Source organism: Pseudorasbora parva, chromosome 20 (assembly GCF_024679245.1).
Source record: "Pseudorasbora parva isolate DD20220531a chromosome 20, ASM2467924v1, whole genome shotgun sequence".
NCBI classification, from domain to species: Eukaryota; Metazoa; Chordata; class Actinopteri; order Cypriniformes; family Gobionidae; genus Pseudorasbora; species Pseudorasbora parva.
Genome location: NC_090191.1, coordinates 13,349,470 through 13,377,460, shown reverse-complemented (window position 1 = coordinate 13,377,460; position 27,991 = coordinate 13,349,470). Strand labels below are relative to the sequence as shown.

The 27,991-nt window shown below is 41.3% G+C and overlaps 1 protein-coding gene across 1 annotated transcript; it reads left to right on the top strand.

The window, feature by feature from the left end:
- The first annotated feature begins 473 nt into the window (after nt 1-473).
- On the top strand, nt 474-27,650 carry LOC137049689 (tripartite motif-containing protein 16-like). Its single transcript, XM_067428298.1, has 6 exons — nt 474-1,122; nt 16,441-16,536; nt 16,627-16,860; nt 26,150-26,309; nt 26,483-26,512; nt 26,750-27,650. The coding sequence occupies exons 1-6, from the start codon at nt 550-552 to the stop codon at nt 27,271-27,273; spliced, it is 1,617 nt and encodes a 538-aa protein (XP_067284399.1). The 5' UTR covers nt 474-549; the 3' UTR covers nt 27,274-27,650.
- The last annotated feature ends 341 nt before the right edge of the window (nt 27,651-27,991 follow it).

The window sequence follows — 27,991 nt, the reverse complement described above, 5'->3', positions numbered from 1 at the left end:
AATCACTAAAACTCAATTCCACAGGGAGACTGATGGTGGAAAGCTAAAAAAATAGGCAATTTAATTGAAACAATATAAGTTCAATATAAATATTTTAAATTGTACATGTGCATGCATCTAATGAAAAGCCCGTGATTTGCTGTTTTTGTGACTTAACTTCTCCTAAAGGTGACCTACACTAGCAACATGCAATATTAAAAACTGTTTAATATTGTCATTGGTCCTTTCTGGCCATTAGTTTGAGGATAATAAGCTGCTGTGACGCATTTGACGCACAACATTTCACAAAGCCTCTTGAGGATAAGTGCAACACACCGTTGTCGACTGTATTAAAACTGTATTACTGCAGTTTTTAAGGGTGTTGTCTGCTGTAACTTGCATTCTCTAAATATCTGTCCGAGACTGACATCTAGTGGACGTTTTAGTGGACTTTTTACACACGTCACTCAAACACAAAATCAGGAAATGGAAATTCCAGAGTTCAGGGAAATAGAAACTTAAGTGTAGTTGATCTTTTGTTTGTTTGTCTCTCTGTATTCAAGCAGTAAAATGGCAGAAGCTAGATTTTCTCAAGATGATTTAATCTGTCCAGTGTGTCTGGATCTACTGAAGGATCCAGTGGCCATTCCGTGTGGACACAGTTACTGTAATGGCTGTATTACAGGCTGCTGGGATCAGGAGGATCAGAAGAGAGTCTACAGTTGCCCTCAGTGCAGACAGACCTTCAGTCTAAGACCTGCTTTAGGTAAAAACACCATTTTGACTGAAATGGTGGAGAAACTAAAAAAGACTAAACTTCCTGCTGACTATTACGCTGGAGCTGGAGATGTGCAGTGTGACGTCTGTACTGGAGGAAAACACAAAGCTGTCAAGTCCTGTCTGGCATGTCTGAACTCTTACTGTCAAATTCACCTTGAACAACATGAGAGCTGGTTTAAAGGAAAGAGACACAATCTGACTGATGCCACTGGACGACTGCAGGAGATGATCTGCCAGAAACATGACAAGCTCCTTGAGGTTTTCTGCCGCACTGACCAGACGTGTATATGTGTAATGTGTACAATGGATGAACATAAAAACCATGACACTGTATCAGCTGCAGCAAAGAGGACAGAAAAACAGGTATGAAATTAAAGGAACTGTATGTAAAAAATATATTTCAATTAATCATAAAATTGCCCTGATATGTCACTAGAAGTTAAGAAATAATGTTAATTTCAAATACTTATATCACTGACAACTAGCCTGAAAAGCCAGACCCACATCAAGATGTTTGGTTTGGAAACTCATCATTGACAGGGCTCAATCTGAGGGGCAGGATAAACGGTTGTCTTTCAAACTCCCTCTGCACGGCGTGCACGCAATTGGATAGAGCTACAACCAACCAGAGCTAGTTGAAAGATTCGCTGTATCCGGTCGGCAAAACTCAACACATCTTCCCTTCTTAAGAATGACTGCAGTGCCGTTCTTTGTTCTTTTATCAGAGAAAATCTCAAATCCAAGTCTTCCAGAGTCGTGGTCAAAGCTGATTCAAAAGACCACCGTTCGCCAGTTTCTGTGTTTACTAGAAGCACGCAAGTGCAACTCAGTCGTCATTATGTAAAGCCCTGCCCACCGACTCTAGTATACAAAATGGCCCTCATTTATCAATCTTGCTTAGAAACGGGCGTATATGTTGGCGTATGATTATGCTTACACTCCTCTCACCGCCTGATTTATGAAACTGTGCGCACCTCTGCAATCCAGGTGTACGCAATACTTGCCCTTGATAAATCCCACGGCTGAAAACGATCGTCATTAGAATAACACGCCCCTTTATATTCAAGTCTCCGCCTCTCCCACGCCCTCATTTTACGCCATGGACAAACAGAAGACGGCAAAGAAGCGAAACTTCTCCGATGTGGAGATCGGGCGCGCTCAATCATCTCACTAGTTCACTAGTCAGGGCACTGATTAGGACATAAGTCAACGGGCTGACTCCCTGATCAGTGCCCTGACTACTGAACTAGTGAGATGATTGAGACGCGCCCATCGAGACAATTACCAGGGAAGTGGAAAAAAGCGAAATTGTTTTATTTGGGAGTTGGGAATAAAGGCACCCACAAAAACAAAATATGGACCCAAATTACTCTTAATAATGTGGGGGTTGAGAAGCGCACTCCAGCAGTTTAAATAGGCCTAGCTGTTTGGATGATAAATTACCATCACAATGCATTATTTTACAGCACGTTTTGAAACAATTAGCATTTAATTTCGTATCACGGCACATGTATTGGGGTGTACGACAGTGATGATGATGTGGAGTACCATTCATTTGCATTAATAATTACATGACAATTTGTAAGATTCTTATTCTTATTATTATTATTCTTAATGATGCTTGTTATTTAGAAGAAGAATGTCGTTTTTATTGATTTTATTATTATTTAAAAGAAGAAGGTAATTTTTATTATTTTGTCAGTCTGAATTATTTTAGCCCCAGTCCGTGCGCAGCAGACGGGCCTGAAAAGTCAGATAAAGCGCACAGGCTCACGACTACTATGCCTACAAATCAAACGCTTTGGTAAAGTCACACAAATTAAACATTGACGTTCATGTTGCACAAAAATAAACACTGAATGTTGTTGTTGAGGTTTTTAACAGTGGGTAATATAGCATACCTTGTCAGTGCGTTTTGTGGTGTTAGGAATTGTTTTTCTGCGAATTTTCCCACTAACTCAAACGTGCGTACACCACCTCCTGAGCTGGCGTAGGATTTGAGCGTGCCGTACACCAACGTCCGTATTGATAAATCTAGTCACCGTGGGTTTGGGTGTACGCTGGAAATTTGGTGTATGCACTTTTGATAAATGAGGGTTGATGTTTACATGTTGTTTTTTGGCCTGAAGCTCCACCCTCCACCTATCTACCAATCACAAGGTCAGTAGTGTTTCGGCATCCGGGTTGCCAGCTCTGCTCTAGTTACCACAGCTGCAACAACTACCACAGCTGTAAAAACTCAAAACACCCTTGTCCAAAATCAGCTTTTATTTAATACAAGCTCAGAAAATGTTTCATTTGGAATTGTCACATTATAAAATAATGCAACGTTTCATCTGACATGAGTTCCTGCTGGATCCACCTATCTACCAATCATCCTTTAGCCTATCTGGCAACCTCGAGTCAGGGAGGAGGGGGAGAGGGGATAGTGATTGCAGTACCAGTTTTGGCCACAATCTTACACACACTTCGGCCCCATTCACACCGCAAGTCTTAAAGGGATACTTCACCGTTTTTTCATATTAAACTATGTTATTCCCTTAACTAAGATGAGTTGATACATACCTCTGTCGTCTGAGTGCGTGCACTTAATCTCTCTGACGCGGGGTGACATTCTGATAGCATTTAGCTTAGCACACTAATCACAGTTCATTCCTATGGAACCAAACAGAGATCAAGTTAGAAGCAACCAATCAACTCCACGTTTCCCCTATTTAAATACAGTTACACGAATAGTTGGACGATCAAGTATGGTGACACAAAATAATACGTGGCGCTTTTTTAACCGAGTTAAAAAGGAGAACTATAATGTATGGCGGAATAGCACTTCTGAGAGTACTTCAACTCGGCGCAGTAAAAAGTCCCGGCCGAAACATCCTCCCTTACATCTCCCCCTCCCTTTCTCATTTCCGTAAATAGAACCAACGTGACCTGCACGCCTGCATCAGTAGTAGTTTGAGCAGAGTTGACGAAGTACCAGTTTGTAGGAAGATAGTTTGAACAATCATGGGTATAATGTGCGTCGTAAAGGGTTGTGAGAACAAGGCGAAGGTATTTAGTGCCGTCATGTTTCACCGATTTCGGCGGAAAGCTTGGTTAGCTGCTTTGAACATGATGCAACAACATCGCTGGAGATTCTGAAGAAATGGCGTGTTTGCTCCGAGCATGTCACACAGGCGGACTATACCTCCACAGGATTACGCCTAAAGGATTCTGCCACACCGACAATAATCAAAGCAAGAACACAACAAAGTGGATCATCACCTAACACTGTAAGTGTCCGTTTGCATGGTATTTGGTTGTCCTGAAGTGCAGGTGGCAGTAACCTTAGCTTATCAAACTTTTGTGGTGTTTAACCTAGTAAACACAAGTAACTTTGCTGCGAAATCAGTGCGCTTGTGAGACAGGCAATACAGAGTTTTTGACTGTTTGATGTACTTGAGAAGTGAGCTCAGAAATAAAAATGAAGTATAAGCCTAAGCCCGTAGTGTAACGTTATAACGTGTCACCAAATCAACAGGCACTGTGTCAGCTTTCCAAGTGATCTTAAGTAAAAGACAAAAGCCAATATTAGTATACTTTAACATAGCAACGTTTAATATTACAGATGGAACATTCACGAGAACATCATAAAAACAAACAAACAGATTTTATTAGATGAACCTCTCAATATAGAAACCTGCAACCGCAGTGAGAAAATAAACATAAAAACTCCCCTTACACTATAAGCTTTAATGTCAATCTGGTAATATGTGAAATGCTCGGAGCAAACACGCCATTTCTTCAGAATCTCCAGCGATGTTGTTGCATCATGTTCAAAGCAGCTAACCAAGCTTTCCGCCGAAATCGGTGAAACATGACGGCACTAAATACCTTCGCCTTGTTCTCACAACCCTTTACGACGCACATTATACCCATGATTGTTCAAACTATCTTCCTACAAACTGGTACTTCGTCAACTCTGCTCAAACTACTACTGATGCAGGCGTGCAGGTCACGTTGGTTCTATTTACGGAAATGAGAGAGGGAGGGGGAGATGTGAGGGAGGATGTTTCGGCCGGGACTTTTTACTGCGCCGAGTTGAAGTACTCTCAGAAGTGCTATTCCGCCATACATTATAGTTCTCCTTTTTAACTCGGTTAAAAAAGCGCCACGTATTATTTTGTGTCACCATACTTGATCGTCCAACTATTCGTGTAACTGTATTTAAATAGGGGAAACGTGGAGTTGATTGGTTGCTTCTAACTTGATCTCTGTTTGGTTCCATAGGAATGAACTGTGATTAGTGTGCTAAGCTAAATGCTATCAGAATGTCACCCCGCGTCAGAGAGATTAAGTGCACGCACTCAGACGACAGAGGTATGTATCAACTCATCTTAGTTAAGGGAATAACATAGTTTAATATGAAAAAACGGTGAAGTATCCCTTTAATGCTCAATTCTGATTTTTTGCTCAGATCCAATTTTTTGTTTAGCTGTTCACATTACCTTTTAAAATGTGGCCTATATCTGATTCCAGTGTGAACTTTTTGAGGTTTCAAACTAATACGCATGTGCAAAAGAACAATATCAATGACATCAGACGCAGCGCGCTGCTACACTAAAGTATGGGAGGTTATGGAGGAAGTAAGCATTTTCGCTTTTATTTAAAAATGTTTGTGTAATGGAAGCCATAACATTAATGAGCATGTGCTGAAGAGGAGAAGAAAGAAAAGAAAGAGAGCAAAATTGGTTATTTTGGCCTTTTGTTACCTTCCTTTGGCATTGAAGCCACGTTTTTGTATGTCCCCGTTCTTCCATTTCGTGTGCTATTTTTTCAAAAACGGAGCGGTTACTGTAGGATCCTTCTAGCATAGCTTGAATTGAAGCTATGAAGCTATGAATATGAATCTCCCCATATACTAATTAGGTCTAACATCCCACTCTCCCTACATTGACTCGCTCCATCGCTGTTCTCCATATCTAGTCACGTTTTTAAAATTACTGTCTGTGTCTGTTGTGTCTAGGGCTAACTCACCGGCACATAATTGTGACAAATGTCGACGTATATTGACGTAAAAGTCACATCAAATCCGCCTTGGTTGTTCACACTGCGGCCACATTGGAAAAAAATCAGATCTGGGTCTGATTCAGGACCACATATTTATGTGGTCTAAATCTGATTTGAAAAGATCAGATCTGGGCTAGATTTGAGTGTTCACACTACCTCTGAAGAAGTCTGACCTGGTCACTCAACCCCCAAAAAAATCAGATTTGGGCCACTTTTGCCTGCAGTGTGAACGGGGCCTTCCTTTAAAGCATGAATTGAGAAATCAATCAAAATTAAATTACTTTTGACATGTAAGAGGTTATTGTACTGTAAAAACTCAAAACACCCTTGTCCAAAAACAGCTTTTATTTAATACAAGCTCAGAAAATGTCTCATTTGGAATTGTCACATTATAAAATAATGCAACCTTTCATCTGACATGAGTAATTTAAATATAATGCTATAACCAACACTTTTCACAATTTCAGATCTCGACAGCTGTAGTAGTAAAAGCGTACTAAAAATGAGAGTTCCATATATAATATTTCATATGCAAGATGACAGCCAGTCACAGCAGTGGGCATTTATTTACACTATAGTCTCACAGAAGACATGCACCTTCAAACAGAGCATTTAAATCAAGAGGACAATTTTACATGTTGAACAGACCAAAATGTAAGCCACTCTTAAATCAAATAATTGATCAGTGACTCAAATCAAATATGGAAACCTGTTTAGTCATGTGACATGCATTAACGAATTAGGTCCGATGTTATCAAATGTGATTTTTGATCTGCCACATTTGAAGGCCTCAAAAATTTCTTAAATTGGAGCAGAAAGTCTTAGGGTCCTAATTTACTGCGATGATATTGAACTTATGATTTCTGTGATGCAGAAAATGTGGAGGGAATTGCAGAATCCATTCATAAAAATTTTTATTAACTGTATAATGCAGAATGTCGCAGAATTTGTCAAATTTTGGACGAATAAATCAGTAGTAGGTGTTGGAAATGTTCTTCTTGCGAAAATCATTTCCCAAAGATCATTTGATTTCAGAAAGGCTTTATTCACATCAACAAAGCCGAGTTGTCTTCTGCAGGAGACAACTCCAGTCTTCTGGTCTACCTAGCATATATACATAGCTGCTTTCCCAAAATGGTAACAACCTTCAGCTAGTTTTCCAGTTGGTTTCCTGGCTCACGTCACCATATTCCAAGTTCTTTTCCTGTCGATCATGCATCTTCTGCATGTTATTTTGAAGCATGTTGTTAACGTCCACACACATTTAATACAGGGCAAACGCAACCTCAGCACACATCTGATATCTAATAGTGTCTTATATACAGGTTATTTTACATTAATTTCAATAATAAAATCTTCTACAGTCCCCTCTCTGGGGCTTACCTGAGCCCCAATTTTGTATCTTTCTTCCAGACGTGTAGCTTCAAAATCTAGCTTCCTTAGTTATCCTACCTTATGACTTACATTAAGTCACTCACGCTTCATTGCCAAAGACCAGATTACGCAACCACACTCTGGATAAGCATCAGAACCAAACATCTCTTTTCAGACATTTTTCTTTCTTTTTTAGGTGTATTTTTCCTCTTCGTTCTTTTTCTTTTTCCAAAAAGAGTAAAAGATTTGTTTTGCTCCCTTTAATACTAGAACATTGTTGTAAGCATGAACATACAATTGCCTTAGCCTTGTAGGTTATTGTCACAACTATGTAGAGTATATCAATGCATAATACTACTACAAGTTATTTTTGGAATGTAGACATCCTCAACCCAGAAATTGTTCTCATATTCGTCTTCTTTGTCCTTGTTAGATATACTTAAATCTACATCCAATGTTTGTACATTTCAATTTGGTTTGTCAGACCAATCTTAACATATATACTCACTTTAAAAAGTTGGGTTAAAAATGACCCAACAGATAACCCAATGGTGGGTTACTATAGCACCGACCTATTGTTGGGTTATTTTAACCCAATACATTGGGTAGAAAGTTTTACCAAATAAATTGGGTTACAAAATAACTAATTTGTTGGGTCATTTGGCCAAAATGTTGCTAGTTACTAGACAACCAACCTAGTATTATAATTTATAATTTATTTATTATTATTATATATTGAGTGTTGTTGAAATTGCCAAACAGCAGCAGCAGGCTTGGGATGCTCAATGTCTAAAACATAAAATAATTTAAAGCATGTATCTACAGCTTGTAAAAGGCTGTCTTGCTCTAGTGCCACTCCTCCCACAATGACGAAAGCTTGTGAGCAGTTGACTTTATCTCCAAGCTGCAGGACCTGAGGGAATGACCTCTGTTGCTCCTCCTCCTCTAAATACTGAATGATGTTTGTTCCAACCTTTAAATAGAATTTTGAAATGGTAAATATGCACAAATAGATCAAATATTACTAATATTACTATTAATAGATCAGATGTACCTACAGGCTACATCTGTGGCATAAAGTATAATATTAAAGTACAACAATGGCATAAAGTATAATATTCTTTGTGGTTTGGAGTGGATTATTTACATATGAAGCATGAGAAAGGCATGATTAGATACTTACAGTGCGCAACTGCTCTCTCTCTCTCTCTCTCTCTCTCTCTCTCTCTCTCTCTCTCTCTCTCTCTCTCTCTCTCTCTCTCTCTCTCTCTCTCTCTCTCTCTCTGAGAGGTGCATGCTGGGAGTGTGGGCTTCCAAAACTTGGACAAAATGTAATGCCCTTACAATGCTGGAAGAACCCATGATCTTATTTAAAACAACTCAGATTTTGTTTGGCTGAAAGAAAATTGTTATATTCCCCTAGGTTGGCTTGAGGGTGAGTAAATCATGAGATGATAAATTTCATTGTTGGGTGAACTATTCCTTTAAGTCACCAAAATACTAACATATTAATTAATAATAAATAATATGAGTGCAAATTTACCTTTGAAGGAATTCCAGTGTGGATGCTGCCTCTTCCTGGTACTGCAAATTAAAGATGTAATATAGAGAGAACAATGCAGGAAGTCCAGTGAGAAAAGATTGCTGCACACCCTCGCAGATTATGCGGCCTTCCAGACTGATCATCCATCGTTTCATCCATTGCCCTGGATTTTCACCTACACCATAAAGGAATGCATAGAACAATTCTTATACTATAAACTCTCTGGAAAGTGTAGAAAAGGCAGTGAGAAAATTCTTTCATAACCTAACAATGTCTTTGAACTGTAAGTGACATTTCTGACCCATAAGGGGAAAAAATTATATTGATTTGTAACAACCTGACTGTAAGTACAGGATAACAACATCAAACCTTGTTCTTGTCTACGAACAAGAACTTTGTTTTACGAACTAACAACCACAAGGAAAGACAAACACAAAGAAAAACGTACATTTTTTCGTAGAATCAGTCCTTCCTGCTTTTCTGTGAAGTGAGCCATTAGGAGTTGAACCAATAGGTGAGAAGAATCACTGGCCTCATCTTTGGAAATGATTGATTTTACTTCAGAGTTGGTAGGCTTCCTTTAAAAAAATTCTACAATGCTTCTTCCACACTCCTCCAAAGAAATCTTGAGTGCCCGCAGCACGTTGATGTCAGTAAGAAGCTCAAAATGTCCTTTCTGAAAAAACAGGTATGGCCACTTTTCCATTATGCCAGAAACAGAAGGTGCTGGCACACTATTTATTTGGCTTTGTTGCAGGCAGAAAGTTGTCGCCATCAGTTGTTCTACTTCCGCCTTTTCGCCTCCCTTTGCTCCTTCACGGCGGTAGAGATCCTGCAGCTTCTGATATTTACTCTCAATGGAGTTATCAGTTTCCTCTTGAGGAAGATCAGGCTGGTACCGTGTGCAACCATATGTGTCAGTGGGTCCTCTTTTAACACCACTGACACATGACCGGTGCTCTCTGAAGCTGGTGGTCCGACTGAGGTTTTCGATCCTTGTCTTGATCTGTGACACGAGGGAGCTGTAACCTTCCCCAACAATTCGGCCATCATGAAGCTGAGCAGAGCAAAGCTCTGGGGATACTGATGTACAATAGCTTTACAAATTGTAATGCACTCTGCACGTGTTGGGGTTGGCAGACATTTTCTCATCGCATCTGCAAGAACCCTGACCATCTGTCTTCTTTCTGGTGGTAAAGGTCTCTTGCCAGATGAGATAGCAGACTGAATGTCTGCAGGCATGAGCTGCCATGGGACCTGGAAGGTATCTGCCTTTCACAGTTGCCTCCTGAGAAACCAAAGTATTTTCAGGCTGAAAATCATATCTAGATACAGATTCTCTTATGACATCATTGTAGCCACTCACCACAAACTCTGTTGCCTTTTCTGCTACAATAGCAGGAGGGAAGAGCTCACCAGCACAAAGAAATACCTGCAGTAGCTGATGTCTTTCTGCAAGAGTAAAGCACAGATTTTTAAAGTTATGTAATTTTCTTACACACTGTTTGAAATACATGTGCTTACTTTCAAATGATAATGTCCATAAACAGATGAGTGGTCCAAAATGAATAATGAGTTCAGGGTAGTGGCTAAGGCAATGATGTTTGGGTCTGAGAGAGTAAGTAGGAAAAATGTGTTTACTAAAATATAGGTACTCATCAATCAAGACTCTCAAAAACCATATCTGACCACTGGATATTGCTGAATTTCCCTTAACAGTAAAATGAGTTGCCAAACTTCATTCTCACCAGGGGATTCAATTTTGTAACCAATTAACATTGGTAGCATCCTCAAAAAGCACCAGTTCTGTACAGCATGACCACTCACTTCCTGGGTTAATCCCACACAGTCTGTCACTGTTGTCATTCCCTAAAAACCTAGATCCTTTGATTCAATTCCAGGTAAGTAAATTGTCTGTCAACCTTTACAAGATGTATACATAAAGCAAGTTCATACTACACGACTCCTTTAAACAAATCATGTCCAAGGCACGGGCAACGCTGGCTGAGAGACATGATACGAGGAGAGCTCATTGAACAAAGAGTCAAACTTGATGCCTCCACTATGCACCAAACCCTCATCAAGGTTCTTAACATGATCTTTGTAAGACTCCACTGTACGAAATGTGGCTTTGGAAAGTAGATTTTCCTGAAAAATATATTTGTCCATTTCACAATATCTACAAAAGAATCTGCTACCGCTGAAATTCTCCAGAAACCCACCAATGCTATGTGAGCCTAAATTGTCACCAGCTATGTCTGCAAGATTCCTTTAACATTCAGTCCGTCTGGAAAATGTATGCCTGTAGTTTCAAGGTCTTTAAGGTCATTGACTAAGTACCTCATGACCAATTCTTGACCAAAGTATTTAAAGTCTTGTTCCCTGCAGAGAAACACCAATTGCATTTGGTCAGTACTTGATCTATTATGAGGAGATTTATCTGCTAATGTGAGGTACATAGCTAGAATTTTATGTTTTTTCTTCCCAGACCCAAGAGGGTTCACAACCTCAAAAGCATCTTAATACCTAAGGACCAAGCCTAATGCAGATTCATCAGTGTGATGCAAGTTTGCAGTTATGTTTTCACCATCCCACTCATCCTTTAAAATGTCCTTCAACTGGACACGACATTTCCCCATCCCACACATCCTTTAAAATGTCCTTCAACTGGACATGACTGTGCACATCACTGTACTGTTCCCTGACAGACTTGCAGTGAAGAAGAGACTTAATCGTTTGTTTTACATTGACATACTGAGCAAAACACTCTTTTTCTCTCATTCTGTTCTAAAAAAAATGGGCACAGGCTCGACATAATGAAAACTTTTCTTGAAAATGTTTTTCTTCGCTGATCTGATCTTAATGTATGATTATTACATGATGTAAAAAGATCTTCAACTTTAAGATCGTCAAGTACCATTCTTATCATTGCCTCTGGAACATCAAGTGAGATTAACTTTTCTTGAAGTCTAAAAAGCCTATTGGACTGATTGATGTCATGTATTGACTGCATGTCAATGACTGTTTGAATGACTGAGGCTGGAAGCAAAAGTTTGGCTTGCAATTTCAAATAGAACAGAGCAAGATTCCTCAAAAACAAAGTCTCAACATTTTCAGGGCTTACATCTGGTTCCTCATAGTTTTCACCAGTATCAGTCTGTGAATCAGACTGAACATCAATCTCCTGAATCTGAGAGCAGCTGGCTTTAGGAGTTGCTGTAACAGAGTCAATTAAGCAGCCTATGTTTTCTTTATGCTTTCATGTCAAATGAGATGTAAATGTGGACTTAACAGTAAATGTTTTCCCACACTGCTTGAAAGGGCATGTGACTTTTCGTCCCTTTTTTTTATGTGCATTTTAACATGCGAAATAAACTCAGGTAAAGAAGAAAATGTTGGCCCTACAAAATTCGGCATGACATTCCAATGAAAGTGTAGAGCACGTTGTGGTTTCTGCTGAAGGGGGGAGTGGGCCGACACCCTTGCCTCTTCATCATATGCATCTTATCCTTTTGAATGATTTTTAGTTTTTTGTACTAAAGTTTTTTGATTTGTGATTTCTAGTTCTAATCAAATCTTCGGCCAACTCCCAATGGGTTGTGGGCAACATCAGCCGTTAGAGTGCGCATCGATCCGCATTTCGAATTAGGACCGGAAATATTAAACCATCCGGGTATCTTTGGAATACTTTTTTCCACAAACTACGATTTGGGACATACTAATTCTATTTTTGAGTACTATTTAGTATTGATAGTATGCGAATTGGGACGCAGGGAGAGTATGTTTCTGGTTAACATAAAAGACATTCACAACGAATCAATGATTCACCATGGAAACAGACGCTAAGAAAGAGCATGCCATTCTACTTTCTCTACTTCTTTTGTTTAATGATGTGTTACATAACCTACATAGTGCACATCGCCACCTATTTGGTGGTTATGAAATATTTTTTTCAATTTCTTTGTTTGATAAGTAATCTTTATTCACTAAAAATAAGGATAATATTTATTTGTTTGATGCTAATTAATAAAATGTAGATCCATGTGTGAGAGGACAATAAAATAAATATATTTGAATTGCGTTAACATTTTAAACTTATTTTTTTATAATAATTATTTAGAATTAGAATTTTATAATGGCAATTTTTTAAAATCTTATTAAATGTATGCATCATCTTTCATGTTAAATTCTTGCATTTGATTAATAAATTCAGTTATAATAGTACAGACACTATAGGCTGTTACCAATCAAATTAAATAATTTAAACTGCAAAAAATACAGCTGCAATAAATAATGCTATTAGATTGTTGTTCTAAATAAAAACATGCAAACATACTTTTTAACATAACCGCCAATAGGGGCAGCAAGTGATCGTCTTCATAAGTGAGTCATTGAGTCATTCATTCAAATGATTCATTCAAAACGCTGAATCATTCAGTAACAAAACTTGTTGCTGTAGTTTCCCACTACACGCCGTGGCAGCATTGCTAGACCGGAGGACCACCCCTTCCTGCAGCTCCTGCAAACCGGATTTGAAATGCTGGATCGGGAGCTGTCTGGGATGCGGCAAAGTGTGAATGGCCGTCTTGACCGGATGGCGATGTTGCAGCGGCCTCTCGGGCGCATCTCCTCAATTCTGGAGAGGATTGCTGCAGCCATGGAGCGTGGCCCTTCAAGTGCACCACCACCTCCTGTTGTGCCTCTTCCTCCTTCTCCCACTCCATCTCCATCCACCCGTTCCACCAGGCGCACATCGCGCAATGCCATTCCCGGTCCCTCAGGTGTCCAATCCCGCCGTGGCGCGCGTCGCAAAACTACCAGAGGAGGGAAAAAGAAATAAACTTTTTCTTTTTAAATATTTTTAACCTTATTTTCCATTTGTATTTTTTTTTTTTAAATCAATTACTGTTTGCTATTTATTTTTCTTTTTGACAAAATACAAAGAAATTTCACAAATAAATACTTTTGAATGTTTTGGACTCGTTCTCTCTGAATCACGAGTATGGTTATATTTTTGCAATGTAGTATAACATTAGGCCGAGATAAATTTGCTTACCTCACTATAGACGATGCAGCAGTTCTTCTGTCAAATAAGCTCTCCTCTCCCGTGCTGCTGCTGGGGCATTTGGGTTAAGTGGCATCGGCACATGCAGTTCACCATCACGTCTCCTTAAAGCTACACTGTGTAACTTTTTTAGTTTATTCTTAGCTAAAATCACTTAGTTCTTTCAAAAATATATGTGCTCATTAATGTATATTTACTTCTTTCAAGTAATAATGCATTCTCGTAATTTTATAATATACCATTGAAAATGCATAAGTGTTAGGGGTTCGGATGGCGGTCGCCATGTTGCTCCTCCATCTTGAAAGTACATTTGCCAAAGAGGGACATACCCGTAAATTCAAGCTTCGCTTTTCGCGTTTTTACACTCGATGGCACCGTGTCGCATGTGAATAGGAGGATTGCTTGAGGCTGCTATATGATGATGGAGGATCACTCTTAAGCCCCTTTCTAAATGCACGTCGGACCCGCAATATTCCCGGACCGGGTCGCCTTCTGTGTGAAAGCAACCACGTCCCAGAATTGATTACCGAATTCGACCCGGGTTGGGGACCTAGTAACATTGCGGGATATGTAACAGAGTCTCCAAGGAAGCAGAAAAGAGAATTAAGACGGCAACGCAACGGGCATATCAACAAGACAAAAGTAAATATTGGAGTGGCCTTTCCAAGATGGAAAGAGCTCATGAGGAGCAACGATTTTAAAAAGAACGCCGACGTTGCCTACTTTCTTCTCGACAGGTAATATTAATTCAGCCTATTTGTGTATATTGGAAGTTTTATTGTTGCTTGGGTAATTATATCATGGTGTGCTGAGCATAACACTAGGACGTCTAGGATAGTTTTCCTCGCGTCAATGATGAAAAAGTATTGTTTACCTTATAACATAACGTTAAATCCGTGTTCTATGACGGATAACATGAGATTAATATTTGAATTGCATTATAATTTGTTTGCCTTACGCTAGTGATGTCATATAATATAAAGAATAACGATAGCACTGATAAAAAGTTCCTTTACTAAGAATAGCTTGCATTCGTCTGGAACCTGATAGCTGATGTTAGCAATGAAATGGTAAAAAATAACGAAAACGTAAAACTATTATTCATTTTACATATATTAATTTGATCATAGATTATTTGGCAAATTAAATAACTGCAAATTATAATAGTTTTCAAAAGTAACCTCATCACTTGCAGCACTCACCGAAGAGGTCGAACTGGAAGCCGTGACTAAATCGGCCACCGTAGGAGTTGAAACGAAATCGAAATTAAGAGGAACAGAAACTATTATTCACTGGATGGTCATATACTGTTTCACCACTAGATGGGGGAAAATATCACAGTGTAGCTTTAAGTCATCTAATATTTCCTCATCTATGTCAACAACACAACCTTGATCTATGTAAATGTTGTGTAAAACACAACACGCCACAAAAAATGATGACACAACCTTTTGAGGACTGTACTGTAAAGTGCCTCCTGATCTATCCAAACACCTGAAGCGCATTTTCAGTATGCCGAACGTTCGTTCAATTACACAGCGTGTTTTTGTGTGTTTTCTATTAAACTGCATTTCACGAATTGTTGCTGGCATCAAATATGGTGTCATCAGCCATGTCTTTAATGGATACCCGTTGTCCCCTAACAGCCACCCATCCAACGGGGGATTCCCCTCGAAGATGGCAGGAATGGTAGAGTTTGCCAGTATGAATGAGTCGTGGCTCGAGCCAGGATAATTCGCAAAGACATGGGTGATTTTACTATAAGCATCGCAAATGACTTGTACATTGATTGAATAGGTTCCCTTGCGGTTGATGTATATGTGGTGTGACAGGCAGCGGGGCGAGGGACCGCGAGAGCGGGCCGGTGATAAATGTTGACGAGTGCCAGCTGCGTGGCACACCGGTCTCGTCTCGCGGCCATGTGATGGGAGCATAAAAGGAGGAACAAGGGCTGCGGAAGAGGAGAGAGGACCAGGCCTGGATTTTATGTTGAGTTTTGTTTTGTGTTTTGGTTTTACTTTCGTTTTGTTTATTTATTTGTATATTAAAGTTTGTGAAACGTTCGCCGGTTCCCGCCTCCTTCCTTCCCATCTACGAACCGTATTACAATTATGTACTTGATTTATTTTATAGGTCCTGTTCTTCGCGATTGTTGGAGCATGAATAATGCCTGTAAAATTATAAAGCTCAAAGTTCAATGCCAAGTGAGATATTTTATTTAATAGAAGTTCCCTTTCAAAGCCTACGTATCAAAAAATACGTTTTTTTTTACACGAGAAACATGAACTCATGTTATATTGCACACTGTAAACATAATCAAAGCTTCAAAAACACGAGAAAAAATTGTTTGCAAAAATTTCAAACAAACTTCCTTCACATTGTCATTATGGGGCATTGTTTGTAGAATTTTTAGGAAAATTATTATTTTTAAAATATTATTTTATTCTATTGTGGAATAAGGCTGTAACATAAAATGTTGAAAAAGTGAAGCACCGTGAATACTTTTCGGATGCACCGTATCCCTTTAAAACTAGGCACTGATTAAATAATTCTGATACTTATTCTTCATATTCAATCACAATCTTGGTCACATGATAAATTAGTGATGGTAGTTTTATGTGACATTTTGTGTTATTGGCTTGTCCTCCAGAACCGCCTGAAGGAGACGCAGAGGTCGTTCCAGCAGAGAATCCAGCAGAGAGAGAAAGATCTTCAGCAGCTGAGAGAGGCTGTGGAGTATTATAAGGTGAGTCTGGAGAAGTTTGAGAAGACTCCGAACTTTCATCTTTTTGTCCCACTGAAGCCCACTTTGTGATTGTGATGTGTGTCCTAACAGCGCTCTGCACAGACAGCAGTGGAGGACAGTGGGAGGATCTTCACTGAGCTCATTCGCTTCATTAAGAGAAGCCGTTCTGAGGCCAAACAGCAAATCAGAGATCAGGAAAAGACTGCAGTGAGTCGAGTTGAAAGACAACTGGAGCAACTGGAGCAGGAGATCAATGATCTGAGGAGGAGAGACGCTGAGCTGGAGCAGCTTTCACACACACAGGATCACATCCATTTCCTGCAGGTAACAGATCTAGAAGAAGAAGATCATTTCATGAGAGCAGAATGAGCAGTTGATTGCAGTGTAGTGAGGAATTTTGTCACTAGCACCTAGCCTGACAAGCCAGACCCACATCAAGATGTTTGGTCTGGAAACTCACCATAGACAGGGCTCAATCCGAGGGGCGGGATAAACGGTTGTCTTTCAAACTCCCTCTGCACGCGATAGGATAGCGCTAACGTTACACCAACCAGAACAACGAAGGTGAAGGGGAGCTTGTTGATAGATTAAACATTCACCATATCCGGTCGGCTAAACTCTGAACACATCTTCCCTTTTTAAGAATGACTTCAGTGCCTTTCTTTGTTCTTTTCTCAGAGAAAAGCTTAACTCCAAGTCTTCCAGAATCGCAGTCAAAGCTGATTTGGAAGACCGCCGCCATTCGCCAGTTTCTGTGTTTACTAGAAGCACGCAAACGCAACTCGGCCGTCGTCATTATGGCCCCGCCCGCAGACTCTATACACGATGTGATTGGCCCGTCCAGATTGTGAGGAATACAGCTCAGAAGGGTATTGAGAGTTCCTAGACGACACTTGCGGGCAGATTAAATTTGCTGCCGCTAGTGTGCGTCTAGATTTCTAGGCTAACTAGCACCACCAACAGTTAAAAAATTTCACTAACATTTAAACTTTACCACAAAAAAAAATCCAATATCGTACATTAGGGGCTTTCGCACTGCAGTGCAGAATCTCAAGGAACTAGCCACCAGGGCAGTTCCCTGAGAATGAATTGTCTGAAGACGTCAATGTATCGTCACGAGCCGCAGGGTTTAATATGGATTCGTATGTATGTGTTTTTTTACACTCATAGTGGTTCTCATAGAAAAACACCCCATTGACATGCATTATACGAGCACCGGTTGGATTTAAAAATCTTAATTTGTGTTTTACTGAAGTAGCAAACACATCTACATTGGGAGTAAGCAGATAAACATTTTTTTTTTTTTTTGGGTGAACTACTAAGCACTGCATTTACAAACATCAACAACTGCAAGACGGAGGGCGCTGTGATCTGGTTTTAGTTCATAGCTATTTTCCATGTTTGTGGAGTAGGTAAATGTGTACATAGCTTTTTAAAGTGCCCCTATTATGCAATTTTAAAGTTTTTTAAAGTTAAATTTAGTTTTAGAGGTCTTTAACTATAGGTTTGCATGCATCAAAGGTTTACATGTCAAAAACAGTTTTATTGCCTCATAATATACAATGCACATACCCACAATGTTCAATGATTTTAAAACAACTCGATAGATTAATCAGTGTCTCTAAATCCCTCCTTTCCACGAGCCTACTCTGCTCTGATTGGACAGATGGCCCAAATCTGTTGTGATTGGTCTACTCCACATGCAGCGCTTGTATTTCGGAAGCTAAATGGCCATTTCCATATCTTCAACTCTACCAGGATGCTTCTTACAGATCAGTGATTACAAACTGTAACATCAATGAGATTGTTTTTACATCTATCCCAGTGCGAGTACGAATCAATGATCAAACCGATCAAAATTTCTAGCCACTTGAAGATAATTTGCAGGCTAGGGGAACTATATTAATGTTGAAAAACCTCATAAAATGAACATTTCATGCCATGGGACCTTTAAGACTTATGACTTATGGACCTTTAAGACTTAAGACTTATGCCATGGGACCTTTAAGACTCATGTAGTGTTACACACTACATGAATGGTCATTTTTAAAAATCCATCATGGGCACTTTAAAAATGCGAGGTGGTGGTGTTTCATATCCGTTTGGCCAATTAACATACACTTGTGTCATTGGTTCTGGTAGTTCCTATTGTGCTGCATTAGACCCTATTCTGAAGTAGAAGCTAATTTAATTCCAGAGGTGGAAAGAGTAATACAATTTTGATACAATACTACTCAAGTAAAAATTAAAAAAAAGTAAAAGTTACTGATTTTTTTTTTTTTTTAAACAGCTGGGATGGGGGATTCTAGTGTAGTTCAAAAAAGACAAGATAATATAAATCTCAAACTATTTGTTTTTAATTGAAAGACACCCTTAAAATTTAAAGTGCAATAACAAAAATAAAAAATAAAGACCATTTCAATTTTGGAAGATGCGAGTGCATTTTAGTGCAGATCATCCCATAAAACAATACTACAACCATTGAATATGGCACGAACTGTGGATTCAGTTGAGCATCCTTTTCTTAAACTTTAAATCTCTTTTCTTACATTTTAAATCTAAATTGGGTCAGGGATCTTCAAGGATTTAAGGACAAAACTGTGCCATTGTCAGTAACAGACCTGTTGGTAGGCCTGTCACGATAACAAATTTTGCGGGACGATAAATTGGCCAAGAAAATAATTGCGATAAACGATAATATTGTCGTTCTGAGACCATTTTCATTTAAAATAATGATAATGGCATAAAATGCAGGTACACCTTTTCAAAGATCAATAAACTTTAATTTCTAAAGACTATTTAACACTAAAAGTGGAAAACATTTTAAATAAACACAATAAATGAACAAAACAACCAAAAACAATAAAAGTATGGACTCTCAGTCTGTTTAAAAATGCATTTAAATAAGTACCAAAAACAATAAATAAAATGGATGAAAACTGCAACGGATGATTGTTTTTTAGGTGCATATTAGGGGTGGCACGGTTCACAAAACCCAAGGTTCGGTTAGTATCGGTTTTAGGGTCACGGTTTTCTGTTCTGTATGGTTCTTGCTGTTTTTTTTAAATCCAGAAATGTACTTATATGATACATATGATAAATTAATTATCAGCAATTTAGGATACAGTATTAAACAAAATTGTTATATCATAGCCTAATCATGCACAAACTGAACTTGACCATCTCTGAGGAAAGCTAGTCTCTTGATGACATGCCATCTCTTGATGACATGCTTTTTATTTATTTGGCAAAAAAAGGAGAAGGTGTATTGCTATCTCTTCAGGAACTTATGTGCCTTTTTAGCACACAGATTGAACTGAAGAATTAACTTGCATTTATCAAACTTCAGTGTAGCTTTAAGCCTCATTTATACACGATGCGTCCGCTCGAGCGCGAGGGTGCGCACGGCAAAAATGACGTTGACGCGGAGTGCGCGAGACCCCATTTCGCTTGGCGTTGTGCAGGTCAAATTTTGTAACTTTGCGTGTGGCTCCGCAACTGAAGAGCGATGAGTTCCAGACGAATCTGCTGGCCGAGAATGACGTCTCATCACGCCGCACCCGGTCTGCGCGTCGAGTATAAACACCTCCCCAAATGGACGAGGCGCGCGCAGTCAACGAGCGAGACGAGGAAAACAAAAAAGCATGCAAATGGCAATTATCGCGGCCAGAAAAATTATCGAGCTCATTTTTTTTAATCATGCGATTAATTGATTTATGGACTATCGCAACAGGCCTACCTGTTGGATAACAAAATGCCAAATGAATAACATGGTACTGTAACAAAGTTCGTATTGTGGAAGGAAGAGGACAAGGGGTCGGGGCTCTCTCCCACTGCAGACCTCGCTGAACCACGCCCCCCTTGCCACATACCCCCACCGCCCGACTCAGGCCGGGGAGCCGTACGGCTTATATGCCATTTTGACACAAATACATATTAATACATGACATTTTCATGTTTGAAAGTCTGTAGGTTAACATAAATGCAGATATAGGCCTTACTTGTAATAATAAAAAACAACATAATTATCGATTTTGAAATATTAAACCTGTCAATACAGAACGAAATATTCTGTAGCCTATTTTGCCGTCAATAAATACCATAGATATGTGGTCAATAGGCTACTGCCGACGTTGTCTTTGCTGTATCAATAGAATATATTTATTTATCATGAAGTATAGGGCTTCCCTGCACATCAATACCAGCAGCAGCACCGCGTCAGACACGCTTCTGGTGTGCAAAGACAGAGAAAACGCCAGGCAGCCGCCCCGCGGCTGACACGCAGCAGAAACGCCACGCTTGCAGTGTGTCTCCGGCCTTAGCCTCTCTCTTGGAGAGCTTGCGGCTAATGTACAGCACCGGTCGCTCTCCCCCCTCCACCTCCTGGGCCAGGACTGCGCCCAACCCTCTGTCCGACGCGTCAGTCTGCAACAAAAAAGGGAGAGAAAAGTCAGGGGAGTGTAAAAGCGGCCCGCCACACAGAGCAGCCTTAACTCGGGTGAAGGCCTGCTGGCACGGCTCCGTCCACTGGATCGTATCTGGTAGCCCCTTTCTAGTAAGGTCAGTCAGAGGGCTGGTGAGGTCCGAATAATTGGGTATAAACCGCCAAAATATCCCGCCAGCCCCAAGAACTGCCTTACCTCCTTTTTGGTCTTGGGTCGCGGACAGGTCGCAATTGCGGCAGTCTTATCAATTTGGGGACGCACCTGCCCATGGCCCAAGTGGAAGCCCAGATACCTTACTTCCACCCGCCCAATTGCACACTTCTTCGGATTGGCCGTGAGCCCCGCTCCCCTCAGCGACCTCAGGACCGCCCTGACATGCTGCATATGCCGCTGCCAATCGTTACTGTAGATCACGATATCATCCAGGTAGGCAGCAGCATATGCGGCATTGGGACGCAAAATCCTGTCCATGAGATGCTGAAAGGTAGCGGGAGCCCCAAACAACCCAAATGGAAGTGTGACAAATTGGTGCAATCCAAACAGCGTGGTGAAAGCTGTCTTTTCTTTGGACAATGGAGACAAGGGGATCTGCCAATAGCCCTTTGTTAAGTCCAATGTCGAATAAAAGCGAGCCGTGCCCAGCCGATCAAGCAACTCGTCAACCCGTGGCATTGGATACGCGTCGAATTTCAACACAGCATTCACCTTGCGATAGTCCACGCAGAACCGGACAGAGCCGTCGGTTTTAGGAACCAAAACTATCGGGCTCGCCCAGTCACTGTTGGACTCCTCTATTACCCCCATGTCGAGCATCGCACCTAATTCTTCCTGAACCACCTTTTTCTTGTGTTCAGGTAATCGATACGGCCGGGTGCGAACTACCACGCCCGGCTCGGTCTCAATATGGTGCTGAATCAAGTTAGTACGACCCGGTAGGGGCGAGAACACGTCGGCAAACTCAGCCTGTAACTTAGATAAATCAGCGAGTTGGGACGGTGAGAGGTGATCTCCACCAGGGGCCAGCGCGACTGATTGTGCCTTGATGCTCGCCTCTGGCCCGAGATCATCCTCCCCCCCCCCCCCCCCCCCCCCCCCGATCACTGTTGCCAACAACACTGATTCGACCTCATTCCATTTTTTAAGGAGATTGAGGTGATAAATTTGACGAGCCCCGTTCCTATCGGACCGTATCACTTCATAATCGAGATCCCCGACTTGTCGTGCGACCTCAAACGGCCCCTGCCACTTAGACATTAATTTTGAGTTCAACGTGGGGAGTAATACAAGCACTTTCTCTCCCGGTGTGAATTTGCGTAGTTTAGCTCCCCTGTTATACGACCAGCTCTGGCGGTCCTGGGCTTGCAACAAATTCTCCCTGGATAGCCGCCCCAGTGTGTGGAGTTTTGTTCGCAAGTCCAGCACATATTGAATTTCATTTTTCGCCAAAGAAGGTCCCTCCTCCCAAGTTTCTCGCAGGACATCCAGCACCCCCCGAGGCTGGCGTCCGTAGAGAAGCTCGAAGGGGGAAAACCCCGTGGAGGCTTGTGGGACCTCCTGCACGGCGAATAACAGGGGTTCTAACCACTTGTCCCAATTTTTGGCGTCTTCCTGTACGAACTTACGGATCATGGTTTTAAGCGTGCGATTAAACCGTTCGACCAAGCCATCCGTTTGTGGGTGATAGACGCTTGTTCGAATGGATTTAATGCCCAGTAACCCGTACAGTTCGCGTAATGTACGTGACATAAACGCCGTGCCTTGGTCAGTGAGGATTTCTTTCGGAACCCCCACCCGGGAGATAAGTCGAAACAGTGCGTCCCCAACACTTTTCGCCGAAATGTTGCGGAGGGCCACTGCTTCTGAATATCGTGTTGCGTAATCCACGATGACAAACGCAAAACGATGTCCACGTGCGGATCGCTCTAATGGCCCAATGAGGTCCATCCCAATTCTTTCGAAGGGGACCTGCATTAATGGGAGGGGGCGCAATGGCGCTTTTGGAGCGGCCAGTGGGTTTACCAACTGGCATTCCGGACAAGATGCGCACCACCTGCGCACGTTGTCATGAATGCCTGGCCAAAGAAATCGGGTCATGAGGCGATTCAGTGTGGCCGCCTGTCCCAAGTGGCCCGCCATCGGATTGAGGTGAGCCGCCCGGAAAAGCATTTCCCGGCGGCTCTTAGGAACTAATAACTGGGTTGTATCTTCCTTTGTCTGAGTGTCTTGGGTCACTCGATATAACCGATCTTTTAGTATGGCGAAATAGGGATAGGTGACGGGCAAGGCGGGTTGAAGAGACTGGCCGTCGATAGAGCGGACCTGTTGGAAGGCATTTTTGAGGGTCTCATCCTGTGACTGCTCCAGAGGAAAGTCATCGCGGTCCGAGAGAATCAGTCTCTCGATCCCGCTCGGTTCCTCTGAAGCCGCCTCCAGTGGTCCCGTCTCAGTCTCCCCAAGCTGCACTCGCGCCGTCCCTATCCTAGCCTTCTTTCCCCAGGCGACATCCGCACATAACGACCCCAATAAAACCGCAAATGCGGGCCAATTCGTCCCTAGGATTATCAGATGCCGGAGGTGAGGACTAACCGCCACCTCTACATTATGTTTTTCTCCCCTGAACTGAATCGTGATTGGGACAACCGAATACTCCACCACATCCCCGTGCACACACTGCACCTTAACCACGCGGCTTGTATCCAATGCCCCCGGCTGCATCAGGCTTTGATGGATGGAGGTTTGGTTACATCCTGAATCCACCAAGGCCTGATATGTACCCCCCTTGATACTCACGGGAATTTGGTACTCTCCAGCTTGACGGGGGTGGCCTGCGGGACGTCCGGAACCCGGATCATTGTTCCGATGTCCATCATCGGACATCGGTCCACAAAATGATCCGGGTCCCCGCAATGCCAACAGGCCAGCCCAGGCCTACCCGCCGCCCCAGTGACGGGGAGTGGGTTGGAAAATGGATGTGGAGAGAGGGAAGAACCGGAAGCATTATCCCCTCCCGTCCCCATAAGCCTCGCCCCCCTGGGCGGGGCCCTCAAATTCCCGAACTGCCCTGGGCCCATTCCGCCCCGGCCTCTGGGGGAATGCGAGGAGGGCCCGGTGGGTGGGACCTAGGGAGAGGGACAGGGCGAGAGAGAGAGACAGAGGGGCGAGAGAGAGAGGTAGAGGTTAGTGTGGGTTCGCCGACCCCAGGGCACGCCACCATGTGGTCCTCCGCCAGGTTGATGGCCGTCTCCAGCGACGTGGGCCGGTGGCACTAGACCCACTCGGCTGTTCTCTTGGGGAGCCGAGTGATGAACTGCTCCAGTACCACCAGATCGATGATATGGTCCACGTCGCTTCCGCCGGCCAGTAGCCACTTGCGGCAGGAGTCCCGGAGCTGCTTGGCCATCGCGAAGGGCCGGCCAGCCTCGCCCCAGTCCAGAGAGCGGAAACGCTGGCGGTGTTGCTCCGGCGACCGGCCGACCCACTGGATGATGGCCCTCTTGAGGTCTTCATAGACCAGGAGGTTCGCCACCGGCAGTTGTTGGGCAGCCGCCTGGGCTTCTCCCGTCAGCAGTGGTATCAGGCGCACCGGCCACTGCGCACGGGGCCACCCGCAGGCCTCCGCAGTTCTCTGAAAAAGTTCGAGGAAGGCCTCGGGATCGTGGCTTTACAGTTTGTGTGTCCATCCTTACTCTATTAACTTTTTGTTAAGTTTAAGTAGCAGTTGGTTTTCAAAGTTAGTAGAGTTAAGTAGAGTTAGTAGAGTTTTTGATGTGTGGAAATTAGTCCAACAGATCCATTTTGTTTGAGATACAAGCAAGGTACCAATCTAGCTCCCCTGTACCTTGTGACCTTCTGGACTTCATTGAGGAGAAGAAATCTTCTTCATCTGATGAATGTTGCACATCTTGCTCCATCGCTGCCTCTGCAATCTGGTCAAGGTGTTCATTTTACTACACCTACAACACTATTATTGAGTAGTAACAAAGTAGACAAAACTGGGATTGCTAATTAACTGATTACACGATGATATATATATATATATATATATATATATATATATATATATATAAATGAAATCATACCTGCTTCTATGATTTCAGTCCTCTCAGTCCAGGTGTTATTGAACTTTGGTAGAAGGATTGCTGCAGCAATCAGTTCTGGGTCGTGCATCATCCCAGCAAAGCACTTTTGGACACCATCTTGAACTGCTCTGATAAGGGGCAGACGCAATTTGGAGGACGTCTTCAGTCTACTGAATTTAGCTTGTAACTGGAAGATCACTGGCAGGAGCCACCCCATGTGTGTGTTGGTCTCAGACTGAAGAATGTTCAATGCCTTCACAACAGGTCTCATAACAGTGCAATAACTCAGTCAGGTAAACAATTTCAGTTTCAAAAAGCAGCCAGTTCAGTTGACTTGGGCAAACACAGCTTACAATGCATAATAAAGCTGTTGCCTTTCTTGCACTTGACATCAAAGTGGTAGCTTAAATATGGCCAGAGGTTTGCTTCATGAGAAGTTGATGGCATATCGATTTCAGCTGGGTCTTCATTTGTTTTGTCCGTCTCCATTGTTCTTGTCAGTTTAGCGCGTTTGTTCTCCCGCCCATCAATCGATCAGTGGAATAGTTTACAGGCACGATTTTTTTTCTTCCCTCTTTTGATTTTTTTAATTTATTTTTTTTACTTAGTAACGGATATGATTTGAAATGTAACAAAGTACAATACTTCAAACAAATCATACTTAAGTAAAAGTAAAGTAACAGATTTTAAAAACTCCTTTAAAAAGTAGAAGTACACAAAAAAACTACGCAATTACAGTAACGCAAGTTAATGTAATTCGTTACTTTCCACCTCTGTTTAATACCCACAAAAGGAGCTCCAAAAACTAAATATCGTTCCCAGTTCCTGCGGTGAGAACACTGCAAAAAGCTTCTGTTCTAGGAGTTCTAGGAGCTATGAAATGTTTCCTCCAGTACAAAAGCCCCTTTTCTGGTAAAATTAGTTAAACCGTTTTTCCATGATCCTTTTTATCAAATATTTGACTTAAACTATATAGTTTATACAAGTAATACTCATAGCCTTTCAACTGATTTTCCTAAGCAAATATGCTCACTCTACAACGTGCATTGATGTGAAAAGTTATCAGTTTTGGATTTATGTTTTTTGTAGAGTTTCCAGTCTCTCTCAGCATCCCCTGAAACTACAGATGTACCCATCAATCCCTTCAGTTCTCTCTCCTTTTTTGATGCCATGAGAGTATCTGTCTCTCAGCTGAAAGACAAACTGGAGGATTTCTGCAAAGAGGAGCTCAAGAAGATCTCTGACAGAGGTAAAGTCCTAGAGATTCATCTACTCTCAGAAATGACTCCTCCATCATCTTATAACATGTAGAACACCATATTATAAATACCTTATGAATGAATGCATCAATAATTTTCACTTTACATGGTAATTACACTTTTCATATTTGTTGATTTACATCTGTCCCATTCACCAACATAGTTCCCAGGACCAGGAACGACTTTCTACAATGTAAGTCACTAAAAAAACTTCCTTGAACACTTGAACTTGAGTGTTCATGTTAATGTTTTGTCTGTATATGGTAAAAGAAACATGATAAAAGAGTTTCAGAATTAATAATGTAATGGTGATTTGCACCAGGTTTCTAGTAAGCTCCTGGTACACTGAACGGAAACCATTCAGTTCAGCTGTATTGATATATCCAACAGATTCAGAATTTCTGATTGCCATGTGTTTTATCTCCATCAGACTCCATTCAGCTTACTCTGGATTCTAACACAGTGAATGAACACCTTCGTCTCTCTGAGAGGAACAGAGTGATTACTGGTACTCTCACAGAGCAACCATATCCTGATCATCCAGACAGATTTGATGGATATAATCAGCAGGTGTTGTGTAGAGAGAGTGTGTGTGGACGCTGTTACTGGGAGATTGAGTGGAGTGGGATGTTTGGTGTGGATATATCAGTGTCATATAAGAGCATCAGGAGGAAGGAATGGGGTAACGAGTGTTTGTTTGGATGTAATGATCAGTCTTGGAGTTTGATCTGCTCTCCCTCCAGATACTTATTCATTCATGATAGCATACAGACTGAACTCCCTGTAGAGTCCATCAGCCATAGAATAGGAGTGTATGTGGATCACAGTGCAGGAACTCTGTCCTTCTACAGCGTCTCTGACACAATGACCCTCATCCACGCAGTCCAGACCACATTCACTCAACCACTCTATCCTGGGTTTTATGCTTTTGTTGGATCATCAGTGAAACTGTAGATGTAGATTGTAGAAAGAATCTGTAGAAAAAAATCTGTAATAGTGAGATTACTTATAAAGTCTATTATTTTTTTAACAGTAATACTACAGCTTTCACTGAAATTACATCAGAATAAATGCTATAAATCCTCATATAGATAGTAAAAACAGTGTGCGTGTTATGGTGATTGAGGAAGTCAAATTTATGTGTATAGCACTTTTCATAATACATGTTGTTTCAATGTCGTTTTAACCAAAAATAAATTAATGATGTTAATGTTCATATAATCTTTATATCTTCATGCCTTACAGTTGCATTTAGCAGATTAGAGCTGCTTGATAATATAGTTTACATTTTCCAACACAAAGGGTTTGTATGGTGGAGAATTTAATAGCTCACTTAATAACTAGTGCAGGCTAGTTATTTTCCTACTGTTGTGCTGACAGTTCAATTTAATTATAGTTAATTATAGGTAATTTCCTGTATTTTTGTCATTTTAATGTATAAATGTGCATTGATTAGCATTAGCTTATCAGCATTTCTCATTTAGAGAGAAGGAAACACCATATTTTAGATGTAAAACTGACTTATGTGTTTATTTCCAGATATATTTGAGGTTCCTTTCCAGTCCAAATATGTATCTAAATAAAACAAAGTATAAATAAAAAAAATTAATCTTCAGTTCCCTTATTTTCAGTTTTTGTATTGGCTGTGCAAATATACAAGGATGGCATTCCT

Bases quoted from the DNA above. Each gene is read 5' to 3' on its own strand.
- LOC137049689 (XM_067428298.1), top strand. From the start codon at position 550: ATGGCAGAAGCTAGATTTTCTCAAGATGATTTAATCTGTCCAGTGTGT. The intron at 26,310-26,482 runs GTAAAGTCCTAG...TCACCAACATAG, and splicing joins CAAGAAGATCTCTGACAGAG to TTCCCAGGACCAGGAACGAC. The intron at 26,513-26,749 runs GTAAGTCACTAA...TATCTCCATCAG, and splicing joins CAGGAACGACTTTCTACAAT to ACTCCATTCAGCTTACTCTG.